At 39.7% G+C, this 26,635-nt stretch overlaps 1 protein-coding gene across 2 annotated transcripts in view; it reads left to right on the top strand.

The window, feature by feature from the left end:
* COL4A2 (collagen type IV alpha 2 chain) overlaps positions 1-26,635 on the top strand; it is a 149,638-nt gene that overhangs the window by 83,135 nt on the left and 39,868 nt on the right. For both annotated transcript variants that reach the window (XM_055701240.1, XM_055701238.1), the window contains 12 exons: positions 13,101-13,235; positions 13,318-13,362; positions 15,472-15,588; positions 16,287-16,358; positions 17,868-17,903; positions 17,998-18,060; positions 20,335-20,370; positions 21,040-21,081; positions 21,602-21,676; positions 22,774-22,818; positions 24,042-24,104; positions 24,826-24,870. In XM_055701240.1, coding sequence (XP_055557215.1) covers positions 13,101-13,235; positions 13,318-13,362; positions 15,472-15,588; positions 16,287-16,358; positions 17,868-17,903; positions 17,998-18,060; positions 20,335-20,370; positions 21,040-21,081; positions 21,602-21,676; positions 22,774-22,818; positions 24,042-24,104; positions 24,826-24,870 — 774 coding nt within the window. The remainder of the gene's footprint in view (positions 1-13,100; positions 13,236-13,317; positions 13,363-15,471; positions 15,589-16,286; positions 16,359-17,867; positions 17,904-17,997; positions 18,061-20,334; positions 20,371-21,039; positions 21,082-21,601; positions 21,677-22,773; positions 22,819-24,041; positions 24,105-24,825; positions 24,871-26,635) is intronic.

Consider the following 26,635-nt stretch of genomic DNA (forward strand, 5'->3'; position numbering starts at 1 on the left):
AACAAGGACACAGCTATTGTATCCACAGGCAGATAGCTATTATCTTGCATCTTGGCTTTTGTTAATAATGCTAACTTTGCCTGAATAGTTCATAGTAATTATCAGTTTTAACAGTAAGGAAGTATACCCCCTCACGTCAGTGACTCCCTGCCCTTATCTTTAAAAGAAACTACAGTGCTCTATGGTTTGTGTTAGACACGCAAGGATCTGAAGATGGCAAACCAAGGGGAGAATAAATACGTACACAGACAGGGAAAAGTTCTGCAGACATCACAGAGAAGATCTGAGCAATAGACCTGGCAAACAGCTAAACTGCAGGATTTTAAGGAGGATTTTGAACATCAGGTGTATTGCTGTATTTCACCGAATCACAGAATGGTTGAGGTTGGAAGGGACCTTTTGAGATCATCTAGCCCAGCCCCACTTCTCAAGCAGGGTTAGATAGAGCAGGTAATAGCTGGTTAGTCCAGGTTATTGTCCAGGTAATTTGGGGGTTACCAATCTCCAGGCTGTAGTGACTCATTTTGCCATCCACATTATCACAGTCTGTATTGAGCACTGTAGTGCTCAATAACTGTATTGCTCAGAGTTTGTTTGCTTTCATATAACAAGTGTCCTTGGCCTCTTGACAAAAAAAGCAATAAAAAATATAAGCATTAGCTTACATAGGAGAGCTAGCACTGGTTCTTTTCAGAAGCTAGGTAAAACCTGTAAGTCCTCCCAGATGCAGAAGTTAAGAAAGTTAAAACTGAAACTTTTTTTCATGGAAAAAGGGGAAGAGGGAGGTCAAAAACTCAGAGGAGCCACATGAACATGGAGTACATTTGTTACTGCCTCTGTCAAAAGTACAGAAGGCTGACGCTCCCTGTGGCAGTTGAAGTCATTTCAGGTACCTGGAGGATCCAGGACCTCTAAATCTAGGATACAGACATTCCAGCATTAGTTAGTTTTTTGGAAATCGGAAGCTTCAAATTTATCTCCTGCTTCCTTTCATCCTTGCCTGTAGCAGACAAGGTAAAGCAGGTGAAGCATCCTAGCAGAGATTCGGGGTCACGGTTAGCGTGTGAACGGCACCATTCTGACCTTTAGAATTGGAATTCGAATTTCCTTGTCAATAAATGCAGCCTCTCCCATTAGGCTGAGGGAAGCATCCCTGCAAGTAGATTGCCATAAGTTCATGAAGACAGCACATCACTGCACAGCACTGATTTCTTCAACACAACTAACACCGCAAGCAGACCATGTTTTAGCCAAGGCGGCACTAGTTTAACATAGCTTGGACTCATTCCGCAATCAGAATCTGAAATGCTGAAGGTGCTCTCCTCAAGCTGAAGCCTGAAACCAGTTCCTGGTGATGGGACCCGGATAAGTAGTCATGACAAATTCTTTAGCAATCTCTCTGGTATTCCCATAGAACAGGAAGGCTGCTTCTGCTGTTTCTCCTTGTCTGGAAGGCTTCTCTTTTCATTTATATTACCTGCATTTACTAGCAGAGAACAACACTAATTTTCTCCAGGGCCTGTCAAACTAATGTCTTTCAGGTAAAAGCAACTTGCCATTACAGTTTATAGTATCTTTGCTCCCCCAGTATCTGCAGAAAGAAAAGGAGTAAAGGATCAAACAGATTGGTTTGTCTGATTTCATCCCAATCCTTTGCTGAAGCAGCTGCGTAGCCCACACTGCCTACAATAAATGGTTAAAAAATTACCAGTAGCTTTTGAAATCAACATTTGAAATGATAAATAGGCATTCTCCTTGAGCAGCTGTGGAACTGTCTGCTGCTGATGTTCTCCAGAACATCCTTTCCCATGAGTGATGAGATTTTGGAATCTGCAGAAGATGTGTGGGCACTCTTGGCCCCCGTTATTGCTATCTCAAACTAAATGTAATAGAAAAACTAGATCTTTCTTAATGGATCTGGAGAGCTATACCTTCCTGTTCAAGTTTATACTCCACTCTTGACCCTCTTCAGGACTGTTATCACAAGTTACATTCAACAGAGAGAGTATATTTTTTCAGGTGTATGATTACAACTATTGCCTTCATGACTGAAAAGAAAATGTTTTTACTCTTTCCTGATTTCAAGGAAAAACCCCAAACTTGTGTGGGATCACAGAAATTCCCTAGATCATTCAGCTTCACCGACTACCATCAACTTACAAAAATCTTCTGTGAATCTGTGTATACGATAGACAGGTAACTTAATTGTATTATATAAAAGACAATTTCTTACAGCTTTTAGTATTTCTATTTACTACCTGAAGATGGCAAGGCTTCTCATAGATTACTTAGACTATTTGTTGTTTTTGGAGCCAAACCCAACACGAAGCCAGGCTCAGTTTAAAGACCATCGAAGTGATTGCATTAGAGTATTTGTGATGTTAACAAGCCACATCCACTGGAAGGCATAAGAGTTCATTCAGCTTCAGTATAAGCTGACTCAACAGCAGGCTTCAGCAGAGTCCTGGCTGCTGAAATGTCTAGAGCATCCGCATTGATACTAACAGCAAGATTAGCAAGTCATGTGGAGAAAACAACTGTGCAAACTCCATTCAGATGATCTCACAGCACCCTGCTGCTCTTGAGACCCATCTGTCCAGAAGCATTAGGAGAAAAAAAATGTGTCTTATTCCACATCAACAATGATTCTTCATATTGCTGCACACATCTGCCTTAAAGCCCCCCATCCTTCCTGGCGGTTCAGAGCCAATCATCTGGCCTTGCTGGGAACTCGGAGATCGTCCCAAACTGTAAATTCCCATGACCGGACTGGGAGGGTTTTTAAGGTCTGCACCAAGTCCCTTGTACATGTTTCTAGAGCGTGTATGCTGAGCTCTAGAGAGCATATTTCAGTATACAACTCACTAAAAAAGTCACAGCCTCTGTAAGAGAATTAAATTATTTCTACAGTTTAAACATCCAGTAGTAACTTAGATTTGCATTATCAAGTCAGTTCTGATAGCTGTTCCCACCACAAAAATAATTATACTTTTGTTTAAACAGAAGAGGGGCACAGAATGGAAAAATTGGCATATGATAGACTGAACTCCTGCAGGGGTTTTAATTTTCACATACTCTTAAACTCATGGAGCCTAATGAGCTTAACATTTTGGCCAGTTGCACAATTTGGAAATTTCAACAGTGACTGGGTTTTGGACAGAAAAAAAATGTTCTCACAAATATGAAAAGTGAACAGATGTTACTATTGGTGCTTCCAACGCCTACTGACAGAAAACATCTGTGTTGAACTTCCTGAATTTTAGGATCTTGAGAACACTCCCACACACTACCAGAAGCCATTTGAAAGCAATTGGACTGACGGATTGGCTTTCGGGTCTATGACTGAATGTTCTAACACGAGCAGGTGCTGGTTGTTGTCTTGCCTTGAGGAGCAAAGCTAGCCAAGCAGCAACCTTACAACCACCGACCCACTGTTATGCAAGTTGTTAGCATTTTGTGTGAACTGTGATTTTTAAAAAGTCATGAAAAGCAGTTGATCTTAATAGCGTGATGATAACAAAATGAATGGAATGAATGGAAAGAATGAAAAAGAAATACATTTTGGTGTAGATACTAGCAGATTATGATTGCACTGCATTGTATGCTGCCCTGGAAAGTGTCTGGCTTATTTAATCCTGTCAAAACCCATGTTGATTGAATAGAATTTTCTTCTGTTCTGAAAACACACACACTAAAAACGTGCGAGGCATTCACTGTCCCTCGAAATGCTCAGTCAGATGTTTATTAGGTACCATGACCAAAGTCTGCCCTTTTACACTGGGCATGATACAGCAACTGTCACTGACTAACTGGGAGTTCCCTGCTTCCTCCTGCTCCACACCCATCATCTTGGTATTTGTCTGCTGTAAGAGCAAATTTGGCAAGACGATTTTCCTCTCTGTTGAATTTTTGGTCAGCTATCAAACTAATCTTCTCCAGTTAATTAAATAGCAATTAAAGTTTTGCTAGGATAAATCAATGTCATTTTAGTGGTCTATAAAACATCATTAGTTCATGATCTCAACTTCAAGTTGATTCAAGGTATCATCTCAAAGTTATTTTAGTTAACTCTTTCTGAAAGTACGTAGTTGCAAGTCAGAGAGACAATATTGACATGTCAATATCAGTAGGTTTTTTCTGGTTTTATAGTTCTTTTAGGTTGGTTTAACCAACATAAAGTGAGTTGCTCCATTAATCGCACATCCGCTCTCGCACTAACCCAAAGCATCTGTTGAGGCTGCACAGCGTCAGGCCAGCCCCAGCTCTGCAGGTTTCTGAGATAGGAAGCTTTCCCCATGATCCCCTTACGTCCTACCAGAGCCCCATACCAGAATTTTAGCAGAGCCCAGTCTAAGCAGAGATTTTGTTATGCCCTAAATAAAGATGATAGAAACTGAGCAAGAAGCTATATAGAAGTCTTGAAGCTCTACAGAAGTCTTGGTATTTATGTGGCTCCTACCAGCCTAAACGAAACATGTATCTGAGTAACAAAAAATGGAAGCAAGGTTGGGGCCAGATGTTATACTTGGAATAAATGGATATGCTTTTGAGCACACAACATTATCATCTGATCATTTTCTTACACTGAAACATTTCTAACTCCCAAGAAAATCCTACTGGTTTGCACCACCAGTAGCAATGGTGCTGGCATATACTGACTGCCAAGTTTAGTACATTTATTGCATTTATATCCAGCACCTTTTTCATGCAGCATAATTCTCATGCTCACATTTATTGGAATCTTGATCCTAACTGCTAAATCCTAACTACAAAGACTTGATCTTTTGGGATATTGCCTTCTTGCACAGTTTAGAAAATGGAGATGTGGAGTTCCAACATTTGAGCTAGGGACCTAAACTCCTTTTGTAAGCAGGAATGGGCAGAAAAATGGGTACATTCAGGGTTCATTTGTTTGACCCTGTTCATTTGTTAATGCAGATTTGTTAATATCTGCATTAGGATGTATCACGCCATAAGGTATCACTCTCACCACTTAGGAGCTTTGCATGACTACATGGCATGTAGATAAATGTCTACATCTGTTCAATAAATACAACCCTTAAAATAAATTTCATGCCTTTCAAGTCATTACAAGTTCTACTACCTAATTCAGTAAAGCATGCTTACTAGATAGATATAGTTGCTAATATATGTCTTAACTCTAATCCCAAATTTCCCAATTTGTCTGTGCAGACATACTTCAGCAGAGATGCTGCTTTGAAGTTTCAGAGCTCTTCCCTTACTGAGCCTGCAAACAAAACCACCCTTCCCTCTGCCCACCACTTCCTTCCCACATCTTCTCCTCCTTCCTCATCTCCTTTCCTCTACGCAATAACCTTTAAAGACTTAGTATGGAAATCCTTGTGAGGTTTTGTCTAGACTTGCCGTTTTGGATGTTTTTCTTTGAAAGACTGTTGCTGTGGTCCCAGTATCGTTCTTTCTACAGCAGCTCTGCAAAGCACAGAAAGCTTTTCTGACATAAATTCTTATGTATTTTGTGTTGTGAAGATACTTTTAACTGGTTCTTTTTAGTGCTTGACCTACATTCCAGCATGTATTTTCTTTTACACATGTTTTATCTTCTTGGGTGACATAGCAACTTTCTGGAAGATCACAAATTAGATCAAACTGTGGGAACAGAAAACAGTACAAAATTATTTCATTTACTGACTACAGAAAAGGACTGTGGCTTCTGGTAAAGAGAACCCTTTCATAGTTCTTTTTTTATGAAGATTTAATGTTTATTCCTTCCTTAATTAAAAAAAAATAAAAGTGTGCAATCTGAATCACTGCTTTGGAATTAATGTTAATGTCATTTGGTCACTGCTGTCCTGAGAGAAAATGCCGCATGTTCAGACAGTGTAGTTGAAAGAGCAGCAAATTGTTACCGTGCCACTAGGCTGAACTAGCCTCATTTTTTTAGTTATTTTTAACTTTAAGTGAATTCTATAATTTTTTGTTTACTTTTTGATATAAATAAAAAAAGCCTTTTAACAAATGAGAAGGAAAGGGGGGGTTTTTTTTCTGAGAAAACAAGCTGGAATGTGAAACTCAGCTAAATAGCCTTCTCTGAAGTAGCAAAAGATAAATTAAAAATAGAAATAACCATTAGCTATGTACTTTTTTTAAAAGCCTGATGACTCTTTCAGTGCTACTCTGTGTTTAAGAATTGAATACCATAGCTTAAGGCACTTGAGAAAGTTTTGCATCATTTTCTTATCAATATTCAATTTAGATCACAGAAGTCCATCCTTTCCTAGCACTGGTAACCATGTGGTGGCAGAAGCTAATGCCAGCCCTGCAGTAAAATACAGATTCAGAACATAAATTTGAGAAAGTGCAGGCCTGTGATACTACACGTAAATTTTGCAGTCCACTGGAGAAATAATAAGTCTTTCTCGTTCCTCTTAGAAGACCAAGTCCCTATACTACATGAATTAAAGAGTGAACAATGAAACACAGGCACTGCAGGAAGCCGTGCTGCTCAGTTGCATGATGAATTTCATTCCATTTCATCTGCACTTTCCCAGTTGTCTCACTGCCAGACGTTTTGCAGGAAGCCTTCTGCTTTTGTTGCCTTAGACCTTGCACAAAGGTGTTTTGACCCTACCTGATCTCCTTATCAGATTTCCTGAAGGTTATGACATATGCTGGAAACGTGCACCTGAGGTGGTGGGATCTGTGTGCAGCAGCAATGGCTGGTGCCACCTAGTGAGGAGCTTCTGAATGCTCACTGCAAATTGAGATTAATCATTTTTTAGAAAATAGTCATTATTACAGTACTGAAGACACAGAAATAAAGTAACTTGCAGAAGACACAGAAATAAAGTGACTTGCTAATACGTTTAACAACCAAGCCTGCAGAAACTGCAGGATATTTTCTCCCAGATAATCTTTATTTCCAGTGGCTAGCATTAGCTATGTTTTGCTCTATATATTTATATTTTCTACCATTCCACAGATTGTTTTCACCTGCTTTTCCCAGGTAGAATTACAAAAATGTTTAAAACTTGCTAAAAAAAAAGACCTCCTGAATTGCTGAGGCAGATGGATCTGTTCAAACTACATTATCAATGTACAGCAAAATGATGTATGGTATAGAAATGTACCAGTGTCTTCTGTGTCATAGTAGATGTGCTTATCGGTGACTGAAGATGTACCCAGTGAAGCTTTGAAAGTGAGGGATTTTAAGCTTGGTTTATTCCAGTAACCACTGAGAAGTGTGGGTAAACAAAAATTCCATCTTAGTAGGGCTGGCAGGAAAGGAAGACTACGCATGTATCCCTGCCATAGAAAGATTATGCAAAAATAATCAGTTAAGACCCACAGGATCTTAAACTTGTTTTGGAATTGGTTTTGTAAATAGTCAGAGGGTGTTGTGAGACAAGCTCACTGGAGATCTGTCCATGCTGGGCAGCCTGGGGCCACCAGAAGCAGTCGCTGACTTGAAATGAACTTGTTGAGCTATGGCAGCAGGATGCTCTGCCTCTCAGCTCAAAGCTGTGCAGCCCATACCTCGAGTATTTCTGGCACAGCCTACACTGCATGGAGCTGAAACTCCAAACCCTTCCCTCACATATTCCCCTCTAATATGTTCAATCTGTAAACTCCTGGATTTATGCTGCGGGAGAAATGCCAAGTGGTATGCACATCCCAGTCTCACTCTGCGCCACAACAGAGTTCTTGAGGTTGTTCCTTGTAGTTTATATTTTTGGACAGTGGGGGAGCACGAAGGTCATACATTTTTTTAGTTGGGCTCAACAATTGCTTTTCTATACCTACCTCCAGAGAAGATGCCTGAGAGATTCACAAATTCCCTACATTTACACCCCCCATTCTCCATATTTTGCCAGCGTTACATTTTAAAACTTTTCTGTTTCTTTCCTGTGTGCCTGCAGGGGTGCTTTTTCCTGGGTTAGCACTTTTAATCAGCTCAGAAGTTGCTCATTTTCCTTATAACTAATTTTATTCCCTGGTATGTTGCTCTCTGCTCCACTTGCTGGTCTCCCTGTAGTGGTCCTGCATCAAGGTCTTTGCTGTCACATCCTTTCCCCATCTGTTCTTCCGGGGACCGTTCCAGGCTGAGCTCTCTTACAAAAAGTCCCAGATCCCACTTGTCTGTCACGGTCAGATCACCCTTCCCATAGGAAGTGAACTTGTCCTTTCACCAGTGACCTTTTTAAATGTCAGGGAATTAACCTCCCTTCGTCTTGTCCACTATTAAATAAATGATGACCTACAAGGATCGTTTTCGTGTGGGGAATACTGAATCATCACATTCCGTATACCAGAAGCAGTTGCAAAATGGAAGTCTGTAATGAAATGTGGAGAAATGGGCTCAATGACGGTGAAGCTCTGCAGTAGTTTTGATTCTGTCTCCTTGTATTGCGAATCAACAGTTTTCTCCTTTCTTTGTAGCTCTGTGCTGGTAGGTGGACTTCTCAGCAATTCATGATGATGTTCTTGTATTTTAAAACCTTTGGAGCAGGTACTGTCATTTATTGTAACTATATTTGTATAGCATCTCAAACAATTGGTTGCTCTCAGAATTAGGTTACCCTCCTCTACCAGTTTTGTTTCCACACTGTAAATTTAGCAGTAAATTAGAAGGAAGAAAGTATTGCAACATGACATCTCTTTCATTTGACTGATCCTAAAAGAACTGAAAATTAAAGTTCAAGCTGCAGAACATGAACATTCAGTACAGATTTAAAAGTCTGTTCAGAATATTTTTAAGTCCACTGGGACTTAATTGCAAAATGTAGTTATTAAATTCAGTCACAGCCCCGACGGCACTTTCTTTCATGCACGTCACTGGACAAGCAACAATGTATATACAACATCGCAAATATTTTCTGGGAAGATTTTCTCCAGGCTTCCTCAATTTCTGACCTTTGCTTCTCTCTGTAAATAACTTTCGCACATGGCTGGGCCAGCCACATGAATTGTGTGAGACCTCTTCCAGTCAACTGAAGTCGCAGGAAGAGCAAAGCAGGGAACGCCTGTTTAGGACGTATGCTGCCGTTGGACGCCTTGTAATTTATCTGAACAGTTGTGGAAGTTTTGTATAAGAACAAAGAAAAAACTTCATGTTAGTCTCCAAAATACTCCGTCAGCCCACTTTTTCCTTTTCTTTCTGCGTGCTCCCTTGGAGGTGCTGGCCGTAGCATGCCATGCACGCTTGGGTAAGCCTCTTAGGACTGGCCTGTAAATCCAGTGGTGGGTGACACCAAGTAATCATGCTATGTCCTGGATTCAGAAGAGTTCCAGTTCACCCCAGCAAAATGGGAAGCCTTCTGCCTGAGAGCACTGTGGGCCAGAGCACGTTTCTGCATTGCTTTATCATTTAAGAAAAGGGGGCACCAGAGAAAGTACTTGATGAATTGTCTAAAATACAACAGATAGGGATAGCGTGTTTCACTAGGCTTGCCTTTTTGTTGTCGTTGGGTTTGGATTTTTTTACCTGGCAATTTATTCTGGACACCATTTTGCATCTTTAGAGAATTTTCTAGGCTTTCGCTTTCTGACCCTCCAGGAGCTCAAGCAGAGCAGTACCATGCATGGCATGTTTCACACAGGGGAATTCAGGACTCTGTTAATTGAGTCATGCTTTATTTGACTAAACCTTTCAAACTGATTGTCTTTGCTTAAATATCCTCGATGACCTTTGCAAAAGAGAGAACATTCTTAGGTCATTTGCTAATGAACAAGGGACATCTTCAACAAAAGATCTAACATAAAGAAAACAGAGTAAAAGCTGACAAGCCTGAGTTAACAAAGGTTAACAAAGTTAATTCAGTTAACAAGCTAAGGTACTAATTGGCTGAAGAATTACACAAACATTGTCATGATATGAAGTACTTCCCGAGCTCTGACTCTAGCTTCATGCTAAACTGGTCCTAGAAGGATCAATTCTGTTGTCCTTGTCGGAAATAATACTAAATAACCTCTATTTCTCAGCAAACAAATGGTCAGATATTTACCAGGAAAGCATGAGGAAGGGGCGCTGGCATTGCGCAGCTCTCTTCCTCATTTTCCATTCCTTGTTTACCTCTTCCTCCACACCTGACAGAAAAATGGGACTGGAAGTGGGAGAGTGGAGTTTGGTGTAGGAACTAGAGGTAACCATGTTCCCTGTAATGGCACCTTTGATGTCTTACAGCTCTGTGTGGCCCCTGCAGAAATCCAGGCACGGATTTAACAGTTCTGAACATAACCAGCATTTTATCAGAAGTTACAATTAAGTGTTTTACATGTGTTTTGCCTGCAGCCTGCTGCCCACAGGAGGGGTATAGATGGGCACTGAAGAGATGATTTGCATATCTCAGGTGGATGAGTAGCTTTTGGAATTTATTTGATTTCTTGTGGCTTTTCAGGTACTTCAGAAATGAAGCAGCATTTTCAGTGTACGGAATCCATGTTTGCCTTTCTTTGTGGAAGTAACGGAAACATTTGTATTCGGAATTTCTCAAAATTAAATTGAAACTGGATCCAACTCAAATCTCTACAGTTGAATTTGCATAATTTGTGTTCTTTGCAGGTGTATGAGATATGTTTTCATCCTTTTTAAAGGTTCCTTTCCAGATTTGTGTGTATGGGGAAGAACAAACTAACTTAAGTATTTAATTAAATTTTAAGGCTTTATAAGTTGGAAATATTTTAGATCGATATTTTCATAAGAATTGGTACTGCTTTACAAAAAACAATAAAGAGTACAAACTGCATTTTTTTTTAATGAATGAAATATCTATTATTTCCCTTAAAAGGCAGTTTCATGGTGTATGTTCCTTTGTACGCTTAATTTCTTTATACTTAAATTCTGAGGCATAGTAGGTAAGATAAATCAAGAAAAAGTGACATCAGAAAAGACTTCTTCCTGATCTTGGAGCTCACAGTGATGAATATTGGTTCAGATTTAAGTCATTATTCTAGCGCTTCTAATCAGCACCTTTCCTCTTTGAGTCAGGTAACTAAGAAAATAAGTTTACTGTGAATCTGCTTAGGCGAGGGTCTGCACCTCATAGCATAACTTTTAGAGATTCACTGATTTTTCAAAATATGAAACCTACGAATGTGGAGAAAGATGCCTTTGTAACAGCCAGCTGTGGCTGGCATAAGGAAATGAGCAGCTGCTTGTTAAGATGTGTATGCCTCCTGCCAGCACAAATTATATTTTATGTGCATTCATATAACCTTTGTTACTTCTCAGTTTGTTAACTTGAAAAGACCTGGCCTGCTAGCACCTAATAATCCACATGAATAGTCTTGGTTTAGAAGTAGGGATGCTATATAAAGTTGGGCTTAGTTGTAAGCAGAGGAGAGATTCTCTTCTCACACTGACAGCTCAAATACTTAAATCCATGGTGCTCTTTGGCAACGCTACTAAACCACATTTCGTCAAATTAATAATAACAATATAGAAAGAGATCCATACTGTGAGAGTTCCATCCTGGTCACCTGTCCTGAGAAACAACCTGTAATTCATTTGTCATACTGGCCCATTCCTAGTCTTCTTCCAAGAAAAAAATTGCACTGTTTTGTACTCTGGCTATTTCAGCTGCTCAGTATGGACTCACTGGATATAATACAGTAAGACTTAAAACATAAAAACTACTCCAACTGCTGTGACAGCCATTTTCCGCAAAAGCAGTGTGGAAAATTGATTTTTTTTTAGAACTAGAAGTAAGCTGTGTTTCAGTCATGATGTTTGTTTTCAGGTTTGTCAAGACAACTGTAGCATAGATAAATGTTAATTATAGATAGATTGTTGACAATGAAGTTTTGAAAGTGTGTCACAAATGGGCCTATCCTTCAATATGAGAATAAAATAAATTTTGCCTAATATCAATAAGGCATTGTTCAGTATCTTTACTACAACTCCCTGAATACAAAGAAATTAGGATATCTTCAGGTTCACTTCTTCAGCTCCCTGCGCTGCCCTCCTTTGCTCATCCCACCTCAATGGCATTAAATGAGGTTGTACTATTTTTCTTCTCAGACAGGGATCGCATTCATCTTCTAGCTCTTTCTTTGCAGGCGTAGGTGAGTCTGTAAGATTTTATACTAAACCAAGGTGTTAATTTTTTATCAGCTCATTTGTATAAATATCTGTTTGCTCATGTTTTGCTGTAATTCTTATTTCATGAGAAACCAATGCTGTTGCAGACTGGTCTGTGAAAAGTCTTAATTGCAATTTTAAAATATTTTCATTAGGATCAGCTTAATTAGAACGTCTTGGTAAATGGTACTTTGCACCGCTGAAGGGTATTTCTCCAGAAAAGATTGTGGCAATTTGCTGTTAGTGTCATTAGTGCACTGAGTACTGTAGAGCATGCAAAACATATGTGCCTTTGGTGACACTACGTCTGGAATGGCTTTCAGATACTTTGGTTCACAGATCTCAGACATACTGTCACAGCCCATTACTTAAACCACCGTTGTGTCATTGCATTTTTTCCCCTGTTGAGCCTTGTGATGTTGGCAGTCAACAAGGGGATAATTTTTTAACAATGTTTGAAGTGGCCTGAAAGAGCCAAACCAGTGCTGAAAGGGAGAATGACAAGCGAGCCCTGCACTCAACTCTTCAACCTGTGTGGATGCATGTACACCAAATCATTTTTCAGACTACACTGCTAAATAGAGATATCAACCTCAAAGAGGCAGAAATTCCTGCCATTAAATATCAGACTCCATTTGTACGTAATACAGCCACTAAGCAGATTTCACAGTTAAACACATTTTACTTGCTTGGTGTGTAGTCGGTTGTGTTGTAGGTCAGTGAGGATCACTCTTGAGAAGCCTTATTCCAAAGAGAACACTTTTTCATAGAATAGCCATGAATATTCAGGTGGTGAATGTTGACTTGAGTGTTAATTTCCATGCATTGATTTTGTCACACACAATGTGGTCACTGTTGCTGGAGTTTCCCTGCGTGGTGTTGCCAGATGACATTCATCAAAGAGTCTGGGCTACTGGAACGGAAAGAGATTCTGTGTTTATTTTCTCTTTAAGAGATTGACTCCATTGCAGCAGTGATAACTAATCCATCTTCGTGCATCACAACTGTTCCTAAATAAATGCTTTTTTATTATTTTTATCAGGGCCAGCCAGGACTCCTTGGATCACAGGGGTTCACTGGACCACCGGGATTGATGGGGATCCCAGGAGTGCAGGGTCCCAAAGGTCACAAAGGTGAAAGAGGATATCCAGGAATAAGTGGACCCAAAGGAGAAATGGTAACTTTTGAATATCAGATGGTTTAGCTAATGAGCAAAATACTGGGCAGAACATTGTTTTAATTGTGCTGTTTCATTCTAGGGGCAAAGAGGAGTCACTGGATTCCCCGGGGCAGATGGCATTCCTGTAAGTAGCCAGTTACCTCATCTTTAAGAAATCACCAACTGCAAATATTGCAGTCTGGTTTAAAGCCTTTGTACTGTAATTAAAATCTCTGGGCTAAATTCTGCACCAGCCACACACTTAAGCTAAGGGCATTTGTTGAAGTGTGTGGAACTGCAGATACACAAGAGAGCAGAAACTGTGCTCCCTCTCATTCCTTCAAATAATTAAGGTACATTTGCTTTGTCCTGTGAAGAAATCCCCTTGTAAAGGGGACAGGAAAGGACAGAATTTCCTGTGTCCCTGGAGGTTACCCAGCTAAGTATGCTCTTTTGTAGGAAAGAGCTGTGAGATAAGCCCTTCACATCTCTTAAGCTTGTGATGAAGGATACCAGTGGGTCGTTCCGTAATTATTTCAGAGTTGCAAAGCACGTAGAAAGACCAATAATTTTAAGACTACTAACCACTGTTATTTGCTTTATAGCTCATATGGCATGCTGAGATAGTCTTAAAAAACTGAACACTAAACAGGGTCAAACTTTGAACAAAGTGACCAGGTCCATGAAACTGAAACATTCAAAGAGGAAAACTGGGTAAAGTTCACAGCACAGTATTTTCCCAGCTTACACTTCTTTACATCTTGTGTCATAAAATAACAAAGAAATCTGAGTCACTGGAATCCCTGGACAGAGTTCCCAGGCTTGGGTTTCCTTTGTAGTGCTCCCTGACACCGGGGCCCCACTCTGCAGCCCACGCATCCACATCCACTCTGCTTTCACCCTTTTTTGTTTCCAGAAGAGTTCCCTATCGAGTTTCAGGGCTTTCTCTCTAACAATCTTCCCCCTCTCCCTCTTTCTCACTCTTAAAGGAAAAGGAAAAGACCCTCTTTCCCATTCCTATTAACCCTTCTGAAGCCAAGGACCTTGTTCATCTCACCACGTCATACTGTTTGTTCTGAGGACTCAAACATCCGAGGAAGGAGAGTAAATCGCTGCCCTGTGAAGCTCAGCGTTGCTATAGCTGGACTGCTTCTCTCATCTGAGGAAGTTTTCTTTTTTAGCCCTGCCTTCCCAAACTCGCCACATTGCACTGTGAGGGATAAATACCTTCAGACAGTACTTGAACCTGCATGCTCATTGTGTCCTGTCCTCAAGGTCCCTTGCCTTTCCCACTCGCTTACATTCTCCAACCAGTTTTCTGAGGCCGCGGCTTAGCGCTGACCATCGGAAGGCAAGTAAATAGGCGCGTGTGCAGACTGTAATGGCACAGTGCTAGGATGTGGGCTGAAAGCCAAGAGAGGATGGTGGCAAGCCTGGATCTCTTCTGGGGTGTCTAATACTAGTACCTGATGGAGCTACATAGGGAACCGAACAGATTTCTTTTTCTCCTAAGCAAGAGAGCAGAAGCAAAGAGAAAACTCTTGCTCTAGACAGAGGAGAAGGGAGAAATGTTTTATGTTAGTTTCTGGTTTTTCTGACTGAGTCCCCGGGAAGAAAGAGCTGCTCAAAGGCAGATTTGCTTCTCATCAGCCTCAGTGCAAACCAAAAGCATCAGCAATTAAGGTGAATGTAGGTACAGCAATGGAAATCCAGTTTGAGATGGGAGGCTCTGTCTGGAGGTTCTGCAGTGCCCTGGCTCCCTTGCTTTGAGCCATGCTGTTTTCTTCTGTACTTACAGCCTCATCACGACACTCAACCTAGTTCCTAAAGCATCTCTGACTTTTTTCCCAGCTTGGAAGCTGTTCAAAGCCAGTGAGGAACCTTTATTCCCACTCTTCCAGTGTGAAGCACTGAAATGCTTAACAATCCCAGTTCTTGGTGGCTCCCTGCACAGCAGCATCATCTGGCTTAGTTCTCTGCTTAACAGAGCCTGCATTGAAGCATTGAAGATAGCTTTCTTACCCTTTCTGAAAGGTCCTTCACTACTCATTTTTTCATGCTGTCTGGGGCATCTGGTTCAAGCTGCAGCTATATTAAAAAAAGGCACTGTCTGTTTCTGTCTTTGAAAATCATAGTTTCCCATGGATCCAAGCCTTGGGCTTAATGTGAGAATGTCTAAATACTGTGTGACTACAGGAAAAGGAAAACTAGAAACAGATGGATAGATAAACACTTTTTTTTTTTTCTTCAACAGGGTCATCCAGGGCAGCCAGGATCAAGGGGGAAACCGGGTCATGACGGCTGTAATGGGACAGTAGGTGATCCTGGTGACCCAGGAATTCCCGGAGTCTCTGGTTTCCCTGGTACCATTGTAAGTAGCTGGCAGCAAGTACCTGAAGCTAAGATCATTGCTGAACTGAGTTTCATTCACATGTGTGTTGGAAGAGAATGGGCCGTCTCTTAATGGAGCTCCCTTTTGGCCCAGCAGAGCATCTGTGCGGACTTATCATGGACGCACTGCACTCTGCTTGCTTATTAAACTGCAGCTGGGGCTGCGAGCTCTGACCAGAGCTGTACATGCCACATAGATCTTGCAGAGAGATTACTTCAGGAAAACCAGTATAGTTTTATCCAGTAGTGATAAAATAATATTAAACTCACAATTTCTGATGAAAGTAACCTTCTCCTTCCCTGCCCCATGGCCAAAGTATTGGCTTTCCATGGCGCAATACGTAAGATGATGCTGAGGTGAGCAATGGGTCTCCATGATTTCCCACGGCACGTCAGCCCTGGAGAGCTGCAGCTGCAGCTCTGGCTAGGAGGTGCTACCCAGTAATACCGCTCCCATGTAATGGGGGGTTCTTCCCCCGGAATCCAAAATTCATTCTGCTATGTACTGTGAGGGTTTACACTTTGTTTTTAAACCATTAATTTTCAAAGCTAGGCATAGTGTCAGCCCCTAAACAGCAGTATGAAAACCCCAACCAATACTTCTCATTACTCTTAGCCGTGTATGTATTAACATATATGATATCAAAGCTTACTTTACTATTTTTTGGTCACCTCCAGGGAGTCCAAGGGCCAAAGGGACAGAAGGGGGAGCCCTATATACTGCCACCGGACATCATAAGCCGATACAGGGTACGTCTCTTAACTCCTGTGAGTTATTCATGCTCAGTACAGTTTTACAAGCAGATGACGGAGAGTTAATTTTTCTTACACTTTGATGGGCACCTTCCAAGAGGCCCACTTCGATTCTGTCTATAGACTTTGCAAGGCAGTTTCTGATTTCTCTGGTTACAGCAAAGACTATCTGATATCCAGGGGGGAATAAATCTCCACACAGTTATTTGCAAGGAATTCCAGTCTATAGGTGGATTGCAGAGGCACTGGACCTGTTGTAGTTCAAGTATTACTCTTTTATTCGATGACTACCTTTGTATCATGCCCAACAAAATCATTCCTTTGCCATAGTTTTGTCCATTGAATGATTCTGTTTACTATTAGCATCCTTTATGTATAATTCTCATGCAGGAGTTTGGTTGACTTTGGATAAAATATGCATCAATATATTGTTTAGTTATTTAGTAAACGCCAAGTATTCCTATGGGTGCTTTTACTGTAATCTTTAAAACTTGTTTTGTAATTACTTGTAGCTTTTTCTTGTATATGTAGTCTTGTATAATTTGAAGGTATCAGATGAAGATAAGGGGTTACATATGCTGTTGGAGTATAAACTGTGAGAAAATTATGTACAATGCTTCATCTGAGCTGTACTCAGCACAGAAGGAACTGCTGACATTGTTTATGTATATTTTGTGCCAGTGACGAGCACCAAAATAGGTTTTTCTGTTGGCATATTTGTAAGTTGCCTTTTCCTTTCAGAAACTTTAAATCTGCACTTGTTAGTAATTAGGAATAATTTAGGGATGATTAAGTAATGATTAAGAATTGCTCAAGTATATTGTGGCCAAGGATGGATACTGACACCTCTATTCATTTCAGAAAGTACTTGGTTCCACAAATTATTCTGTTAAAGAAATGCAAATTAACTAGATAGATAGGATGCTATTCAAAATGATTGAAGGTGTCTGGACTGAGTACCACATTATTTATGGGTATTGGAAGGTCTTTGCGCTAGAACATTTTTGGATCCAATTTCCAAAAACATTTCAACATGTACTGCAGTTAAAATATGTGGTCACTGAAAACAGTATGTTCCAAATGCTTTTAGTGACTCAGAAGAGAATCAAAATCATTTGGTAATTCCCATGCAACTCATGAAAAATAAGCTTGTACATTTCAGCTAAGGTTATAGCCCTAATTAATCCACTGGTTAGATACAAGTTTTCAAAAAAGAATTAAACATGGTCTGTTGTCCATTGTAACTTGGATCCCTAACTTCCCTGGCCAACTTTGTACCCTCCCACTGTACTGCATGCAACTACGCTAGACATAGAAAGTACAAAATCCATGGTGGTCCACATTTGGTTATCTCAACACCTCTATTGAATGCATCTGTATGTAAGGGTTTCTGTAGCACTGTATGCTATGATTTATTTTTGGAATGAGAAAAAAAATAGTGAGAGAAAGACTTTATTCAGTTATGTATATAGTATTTATTGGATTTTTTACTTCTTTGGTTTTTAGGGGGAACCTGGTGATCGAGGGTTCAATGGTTTTCCAGTAAGTAGTATTACAGTGAATGTGATAAAATATCCATAGTAACTGATACCAGAACAACATTAATTGATGGTTGGATTTTTATTTTTTTTTAAAGGGACCTCCAGGTACGCTGGGTATTCAAGGTCCTGCTGGTCCAAGAGGAGAGCGAGGAAGACCAGTAAGTATATTTAAAATACGTTCTGTAGAAAATTAACCTAACAGAAGAATTATCTTAGCAGGTTCCATTATGTTGGATTGCAACCTATCAAATGCATAGAAAAAACAGGTTAGAAATAGCACGTAGGTGTCCTTGGATGCAAAACCTTCTAAAAAGCACTGTGAGACACTGATTCTACAGGGATGACTGTTGCAAAGAGCCATAGTTTCTTTCACCCTGTGTTGCCAGAGGCTTTTGATTTATAATGTATTTCATTAACCTCCTCAAGAGAGTCTTGTTTGTAAAGATTATTCAGTGCTATCCACTCTACAACCCCCTACACTGAGTTATCAAAGATATCAGGACCTAATTATGTTATCTTTTCAGCTTATAAAGGATGTGTATATTAGCTTTCCGCACTTCCCACAGGAGATTGAATAGATAACATTCTTCATTAGTATTTAGAATACAACTTTATTTTTAAACCATTTTTCAGTAATTTTTTTCCAAAATCAACATTTACAGCATTGACATTGACAACTCTTGCTGAATAGTTCTTTGGGAAGATTGTGTTCTCTCCAGATACCATTTTCTACGTTTCTTATTACCATGGTTATAGTTCTATGGGTCAAAAAGCAGATATTCAAATTCAACATATTTCATTGTCTTTAGGCATGTTTTATTTGCCTGTAAGACAAATATGTAGCATCTGCTTTTTTGTTTGTTTTGTCAAGATTCACTTCAGACCTGCTCTGCATCACTGATTTGAGGGGAAAAAAAAAATAATTCAGGGCTTCTTATATGCAGCCTCCACAGCTGCTTTGAGGGACACCCACCTCCAAAAAAAAATGAAAGCATTTCTAGTACTAAATCCACAGATTTTCCAAAGTCTGTTTTCTGTAGTGGCCTGTTTTATCATCTGGAGTAAGCTGCACCTTATCTTTTGCCTCTGGTCCTTCTGAAGTCCTTTACTTACTGTTCCTCTAGAGTGAATCCACAAAGTTCATAAGCTTCACGCAGGAGCCCAGCCTGCAGTGACTTATATTACCAGTACTCTGTCTTGGATATTAGGAGTGCTATGAACCATACGTTTTCTGAACCCCACGATTACATCCCTCTGGTTTCCATCTTGGCAACATCTCTTTTGAACAGTCTTCCAGAGTAGATGGATCCCCACCATCTCCAGCTCTTAACAAAATACTATATTTACTGTCTCTAAAGCTGTGACTCACCTGTGAGAGGGACCAGGGAGCATTTCCCAGGTCGGAGTTTACATTATTCCTCTTCTCTGAGTTCTAGATACTGCATGAAGGCAAGCACAGGTCCCCCAAGTCCCTGCAGGGCCTCCAGGCAGTGGGATGCCCTGCACAGTGCATCTGCCCAGTAGATTAGGCAATGGCTCACAGACTACTTGACTAACGAAAACTGATTCAAAAGTAATTTTTTCAAAACAAGTCTGTTGTTCCTGCACACAAGGGTACGTAGCAAGGCAGAGATGCCTAACAATTTCAGGTCTCACCAGAACGTTACTATCTTTTCCTAGCAGGTTAGGCTTGTTTTTGCATAACCCAGTTACATCCCCTTCAGTGCTCAGTAGGTGGACAGTTCCATCTGCAACGCTCTCTCTTTTCTATCCCTCTTGTTCACCATCTTCTTCTCTGAACAGCTCATGCTTCTTACTCACCCCACCTTTCCCACATTTGACAGAGTTTTTAAATGTAGAGCCCTTTGGGGCCTGTTAACTGCCATAGCTGACTGAAGCAAGGCAGGTTGTCTCTACAGTTCATGGCTTTCCTAGTGCTATTCTTGTAAGACTCAGGTAGCTTTTTTTCTTGTTATAGTTTCATTTCCCACCATCTTCCTTTGATCTCGTTCTGTACAATACCAAACAGGTAATCTGAGATGCATGTGGTAGTTCAACTCCCTTTACAGACAGATGCAGTACCGAAACACCAGTCCCGTGTAGCTTAGAGATGTGCTTAGCTTTAGGTTTGAGCTTAAAATGTTACTCAGGATCCAGAAGTACAAGTTCTTATTACTTGAAATAAAAACAGGATTACACTAGGTCTAAGCTGGAAGACTGTTATTCTGTCAGGAAAGATTACTGTGTGACTGAGGAGGGTGTTTTTCAAAACAGTAAGCACAGCTAATACAGTGAGGATAGCACATCGAATGCTGAGGAATACACAACCTTCTAAATATCTACTTGTATTTCAGACATAAAGTAACTGACCTCCTGCATGCATTGATTAGAAAGCAATGAGTAACTTGCTCTCCCCTGTTGTGTTTCCCCAGGGACCACCAGGGCCCCCAGGACCACTAGGACCACAAGTAAGTCTATGTGTCAGAGTTGTTTATGTCAATTTTGTGTCGCTGAGGTTTATCCAAGACCCACTTGAAGGCAGTAAAATAAAGAACTACAGGCTGCACCAAAGGCTGTGTAGCACAAGACCTTCTCTTTTGGCTGCATACCACAAGAAGTTAATCTTACACTGGGATCACCTATCCTGAAAAGATTAAACCAGTTCTAGAACCAGATTTAATTTGCTACTGTAGTCACAGTAGTTTCCTATGAACAGAGAATCCTTGCAGTCTTTACAAGGTACAATTACGTCTCTAGCGGAAAAAGTACATGAGTTCATTGTTCCAGCCCACTTAGGTATTTTTATTTAACATCCAGTGCTATTAAAAACCTTGCAAAAGAAATGCTTGATCTTTTTAAAGTGTTACTCAGTGAATGACTCAAAGTCTGTTGTAACAAGCACTGGTAGCACGAGATTTTAGTTAAAGTTGTCTTTCTGAGTGTTTAGATCTATAAAAGTACTTTTAAATCTATAAAAATACTTAGACGTAAACCTAGACTACTATTTGATTGCAGTCCTTCCGTGGTGTCCTACAGCCTTGTAAGCCTCAAAAGGCCTTTAAGCATGTTTAAATTTGAATTTTAAATTAGAGAACTGAGTCATACAGTTAGTAAATCTTGACCTACTGTTTTTGCAGGGCAACAGGGGCCTTGGTTTCTTTGGAGAAAAAGGCGAACAGGTAAATGAAAACTAATGAATTAATATCACTACTAAAGGACAGGTTGATGTTATTTGCTATTTATAAAGGAACCTGTTTTATACACTGTCTCAATTTGCAATTGTATTATGTAATTATAAGAGAAAAACAAACAAGTATAGCTTTGAAAGTAATTATAATCTCCCTAAGGAATGTCATAGCTGAACTAAGTTGTACATGTCTGGGTCTAGCTGTTGCACTCATTTACACCAACACAGAGGTAACACTTCTGATACTTGTAGAGCCAGATCACTTTATATAAAGCAATAATCTTTACCATCATGCTGGAAACATAGGGCAAGAGGAAGTATTGCTATATGTTAACCCCAGCACAAAATAAATTTATCTTGCCATCAATTTATTCAGAAATTTAGAACCATACTCCTACCAGGGGCAAATCTACCTTGCTCCTTTTGTTGCAGTTCCTTAGACCCTGTGCTGATGAACAGCTTGACAAAGTATTATAACTGTTGGTAAACGTACCCTTATGCTTTTCCTACAGGGCCCCCCAGGTCCTCCAGGTCCACCTGGCCTTCCTACAAGAGAACTGATGGGTGTCCCCTCTGACAAACACAAGGTAACTACAGTGTATTTTGCCAAATACACAAGGAACTAAGAGCTCTGCAGTACCAAAACTAAAATATTGTACAAATGTGATGTGCTTTTACCTATAGTACTTAGAAGGCTTTAATATAGCAAAATAGAAATCTGCTGCTTTCCCATAGCTTGTATCATGAAGTACTTACTGAGAATATGATGGCTAAAATCATTCAGAAAGCACTTCTCACAGATTCGAGGTGCCTTAGGCAGACTTGTTCTTTTTGTTTAAGTATGCAACTACTGGCCATCACTCACATCATCTCATTTTACAAGCAGAAATACCTGATGAGAAATCGTACAATATCTTATTTTTCATAATAGTGAGTGACATTTTCTTCCTGTAAAAGAATCATATCTTTAGGGAAGCTATCTGAATTACTGTGTTTGTTTATATAACTTATCTATGTAGTGCAGATATCTGTATATTTACAATTAAGCCTTGTTCATACATACTGAAGAAATCTTCAACAGCAAGATGCAGTTTATTCTCATCTGTTGCTTCTTGCTGGGAGCAGAGGTACTCATACCCCATACGTGTATATTCTGTATTAGACACCAACCTCCAAGCCAGTAGTTTTTCATCACACATTTGGAGTTAGAAAGTTCATGTGGCTCATGTAATTTCTGCATTAAAATAAGTAAATTAGTATGATACTGAAAGATCTACAAATGCCTTTGACAGTCTGCAGTCTGCATTAAGTAACATGCATGTTGGGATTTCCGTGACTGAGCAGAGATGTCCACATGTGAGCTACTTACATGGGGAGAATGCGCATTTGTTTGTGGTCATTACTCAGACACTCACCACCCGGACATCTCATGAAGAAGCCTAGAAACAACCTGAACTGTTTACATTCCTAGAAACCTTTTCAGAAAAAAATATCAAATATTTTTTAAAAAAGGACCTTTAAAACCTTTTTATGAAAACATGTGTTTCATTTGACAAGTGTATGAACAAAGAACAGCACAAGAGTAGTGTTTTTTCTCTTGATAAACATTTGTTATTTTGTTTTGTACAAAAATTATTGAAATGTAAATGGGTATGCCTAACATATCTGAATACTTTATTGATAGGGTGAAAGAGGAGAACCTGGACAAAAAGGGGAAGCTGGAATTCCAGTAAGTCAAGTGGAGAAGAACAAAGACAAATAATAATACTGGAGTTAATACTGGTACATTCGTCATTGAAATGATGCAATATAGATAAGGAGCAATGTAATCAGAGACAGCAGTTTGATGCTTTAGAAAAACTGAACAACATGACATGTAATAACTCCACAGTGCAATCAATCATTCTCTTACTGATTTACCAAAATAAGATTTTCCCTCACACATGTTTTAATTTTAGCTTTAACTATTAATAAATCTTTTTACTGCTGCTGGGCTGCTGATCTATGTTTAAAAAAATCCACTAAATTTCATTGAATAAGTATATATGGAAAATTTCTCAATTCTTTTCAGTCTACTGTCTAGCACATACAGACCTTTGGTCTCATTGGTCATTAAATGTGTTGAGTAAGTAGACAGTAATCCCATGTGTTGCTGTATCATTTAGAGCTGTCAACCAGGCTTGACTGAATGTAGTTTAGTTAACTCGCAGGCAACCTCTAGTCTAAATAGCTTTGCTATTGAGTGGTTCCTTTTTACTTCCCAGAGTGGTTTAAAATACAGTCTTTACCAATTAGAGATGCCTCACTGAGCATTTTGCAGAGCTTTATTTTCTCAGATGGTCTGGTCAGCTTCTCCACAAGGTTATGGGAGAAGGTCACAGTGCGAGCCCTAATAACCCTCTGTGTAGAAGTTGCTAACCAGTTCTTCAGCTGTTGGTCAGATTTTACACATGTAAAATTTTGTTGTCTACATGCGGAAAACCAGAGATTTTATGCTGAGATAGCAAAAGGGGATATGTGTTTCTCCCGGGTTGTTTTTTGGGGTTGTTTGTGGGGTTTTTTTGATAGTAGGATGGATAGCAGCATGCCTGTGTTTGCCAAGTAGCTCTCTGAAGCTACGGTTTGGGTGTAAGCTGAGTTGCTGAATTGGTTGTATAGCTGAACAATTGCTTTGACTGTTCTTCAGAGTTGCAGCCACAGAAGAAATAAAGCAGGAGGAGATGATAGGAGGGAAACCCTGTCCTCTCCCTAATGGCCTGCTTCTGCTATTGTAATGAAGCAAGCATGTTACACTTAAAATTAAGGACAACAGTTCTTTCACATGCAGCTATTATTAGATCTGCCATGTGTTACAATGATGTTTTCTTCCTGTTTAGCTTCCATAAAACAGTGTTACAATATTTTTTGCGCATAATGAAGAAATATGTTGAACTGACTTGAAATGTTTCCTAGGGTGTACTTCTCTATGCTCCTGAAAAAGGTGAAGAAGGGGTAATGGGCTTCCCAGGGCAAAGGGTGAGTCTTTCATTAAAATTAAATTTCACCCAGCTGATTGTGCAATTCCAAGCTGAGACTTTGCCTTCAGGAAGAAAACACAGATTAATAAACTATAGAAATTATTGTTCTTCATCCTACCAGGTTGTGGCCAGCTCTGAACTGCCTGATACAAGAAAGTGAAAATTATGCCTATATCATCATTGGGAAGCCTTGTGCATCTCTTACCTAAAGCTGTGCTCACTAACCACAGCTACTGTTCTGGTCCTCAGCGCAGACTATATTTCACTGTTTTCATCTTAGCTCTCTTCAGACCATGGTTAAGAAACTTGAGTTTGGCTCTAGTTACTTGTGACACCAGAGGAAAAGATAATTTAAATAGTGCTACCTTGTAGCATCTATGGATGCTTTGGGGGGGGGGGAAGGGGCAGTGTTTCTAAAGCGTTTAAACAGAGTGAGAACAGTATTCAGCATACATTTTTAAAAAATCTCATCCATCTTTAGAATCTCCATAGTCAATTCACAATGTATTGATTAAGAGACAAAAATCAAATACCAGATTTGATTTCAGACCTTCTGTTTGCACCATACATGAATCTCATTGAAAAAGTATCTGAACTCTGACTCTTAGTGTTATGAGTTTTGAACTGTCAGATTAGAGTATCTGAGAGAGAAAATGGTTTTTAACCATGAGGATGTTAGGATGTAACTTTATTTTGCTAATTGTATTCTGCCTTCATAGGGATTGCCTGGCATCAATGGTTTTCCAGGACTTAGTGGCGAAAGAGTGAGTATTTCATAAAGACTGTTTCTTCTAACACATATGTAGACAATCTGTCTGAAAAGTAAACTGTAGAGGACAAATTCTGCCCATAATTACATCAGCTGTAGTCTAACAAATATTATCTGGATTCATCTGTCATTGTAATTTGGGGTCAGTTATTTTTCTCATCCGTGAGAAAAAATTAGCCCTATAATTAAATTCTGTTTTGCTTAAACCATGAGCATTGTTTAAGAGCACTACAGGGAGGTGTCATTTTCATTGTTCCCGTTACTGCAATCGTGATTTCTGAAATTTTCTTCCAAAATGCAGAAACTTTTTTTTTTTAATAGCTATCTACAGATGTGATTGAGATGTATGGTTATCTTGAATATCACAAAAGAAGAAGAAGAGAAGGAAACTGATAAATATACCAGTTAGATCTCTGTCCCCATGGAAATACACCCAAATATTTAAAATACTTTGTTTGTTCTCAGAAAAAGGCTTCTTCAGTCAGCATTAGAAATCACTTCCATGAGGTATTCAAATAGCTGTGGGATGCATGACTTTTCTGTACTTCTTCATCCTTAGTTGTTTAAAGGCTTTGTCCTGCAACCAGGCATAACAATAATAACATGAAACACATGGGACACGAAATACACAAAATATGAAAAATCACATTTGCGCAGCTATTTGGTCCAATTACAAAACCTGGCAGTGTGGAAGGGAATATGCTATCAGTAATACATATGTGGAGAGGCTGATGCAAAACCCATGGAAGCTCGCTGGTTGACCTTAACGTAGGTTGAGTCATACTCCATACTGCAGTCAGAAATGGTCAGCATCTTCCCCTTATTGAGGGTGAATCTTGGCAACAATTTTACCAGAAGGTGCATCAGTTTGGATGGAGTATCACTGTATAACATATGTATAAGAGGGGACAGCCTACTCAATCTACTGTTCCCAATGACCTCCTTTTTGTTGATTTTTGAGTGATTTGATTCTAAAGAAAGAAAGGATGGTTAAGTCCTGCTTGCACACAGATGGTCGCAATGAGGGCTGCTGGCTTCACTTTTAGACCACTAGCTCCACCTAGTGTAAACGGATTTTACACCTGATGCTCAAGAGGCTCCTTTTCTGATGTAGTGGTGGACCGTTGCCATTATGGAAAGGTCTCTGGAGTGTGCCGTCCAGTTTGTGGCATCTTGCTGAGAGCTGTGGTATTTGTAGTGCTTCAAAACGGCATAAGTGACTTACAGAGCTTGTTATTCACATTCAAGTTCCGTATAGGAGTTGTACCCACTGTGAAACTCGGGAGATGCTGAATTTTAAAAAAGCTGGTGAATAATCTAACTGGTATGAATTATACAGATCTACTGGTTTCAGTGAAACTGTGTTAGTTGATATCAGTTGATGATCTAGCCACTGTTTTCTACTAAAAGCTTAGGTTTTTAACATTGGTCTCTTTCCAGAGTACATATGAACATTTTCTGTAGAAGACTAAAGTTGTCAAAAGAGCTGAGTAAAGCACACAGGAGACATTATCTTTTCTGTATCAGTACCACTGAAATCTGCACTTTGCTCTGTGCACTCCCAGCAACTAAAATATGCTTTCATGTGATAGGATGTACTATGTTTTACCGCACATTTTTTAATCCACATGCTTTGGATTTCAAACCTTTTAAAAGAATGAAGTGGGCAGCGCCTTAAATGTTATAACATTTGCTGAGGTAGGGATGGAAGATTTTCTCTGGGATACAACGTGCCCAAGGGTGGGAGAGTTGGATGAAGG

This window comes from Falco cherrug, chromosome 2 (assembly GCF_023634085.1).
Source record: "Falco cherrug isolate bFalChe1 chromosome 2, bFalChe1.pri, whole genome shotgun sequence".
In the NCBI taxonomy this organism is placed as follows: Eukaryota; Metazoa; Chordata; class Aves; order Falconiformes; family Falconidae; genus Falco; species Falco cherrug.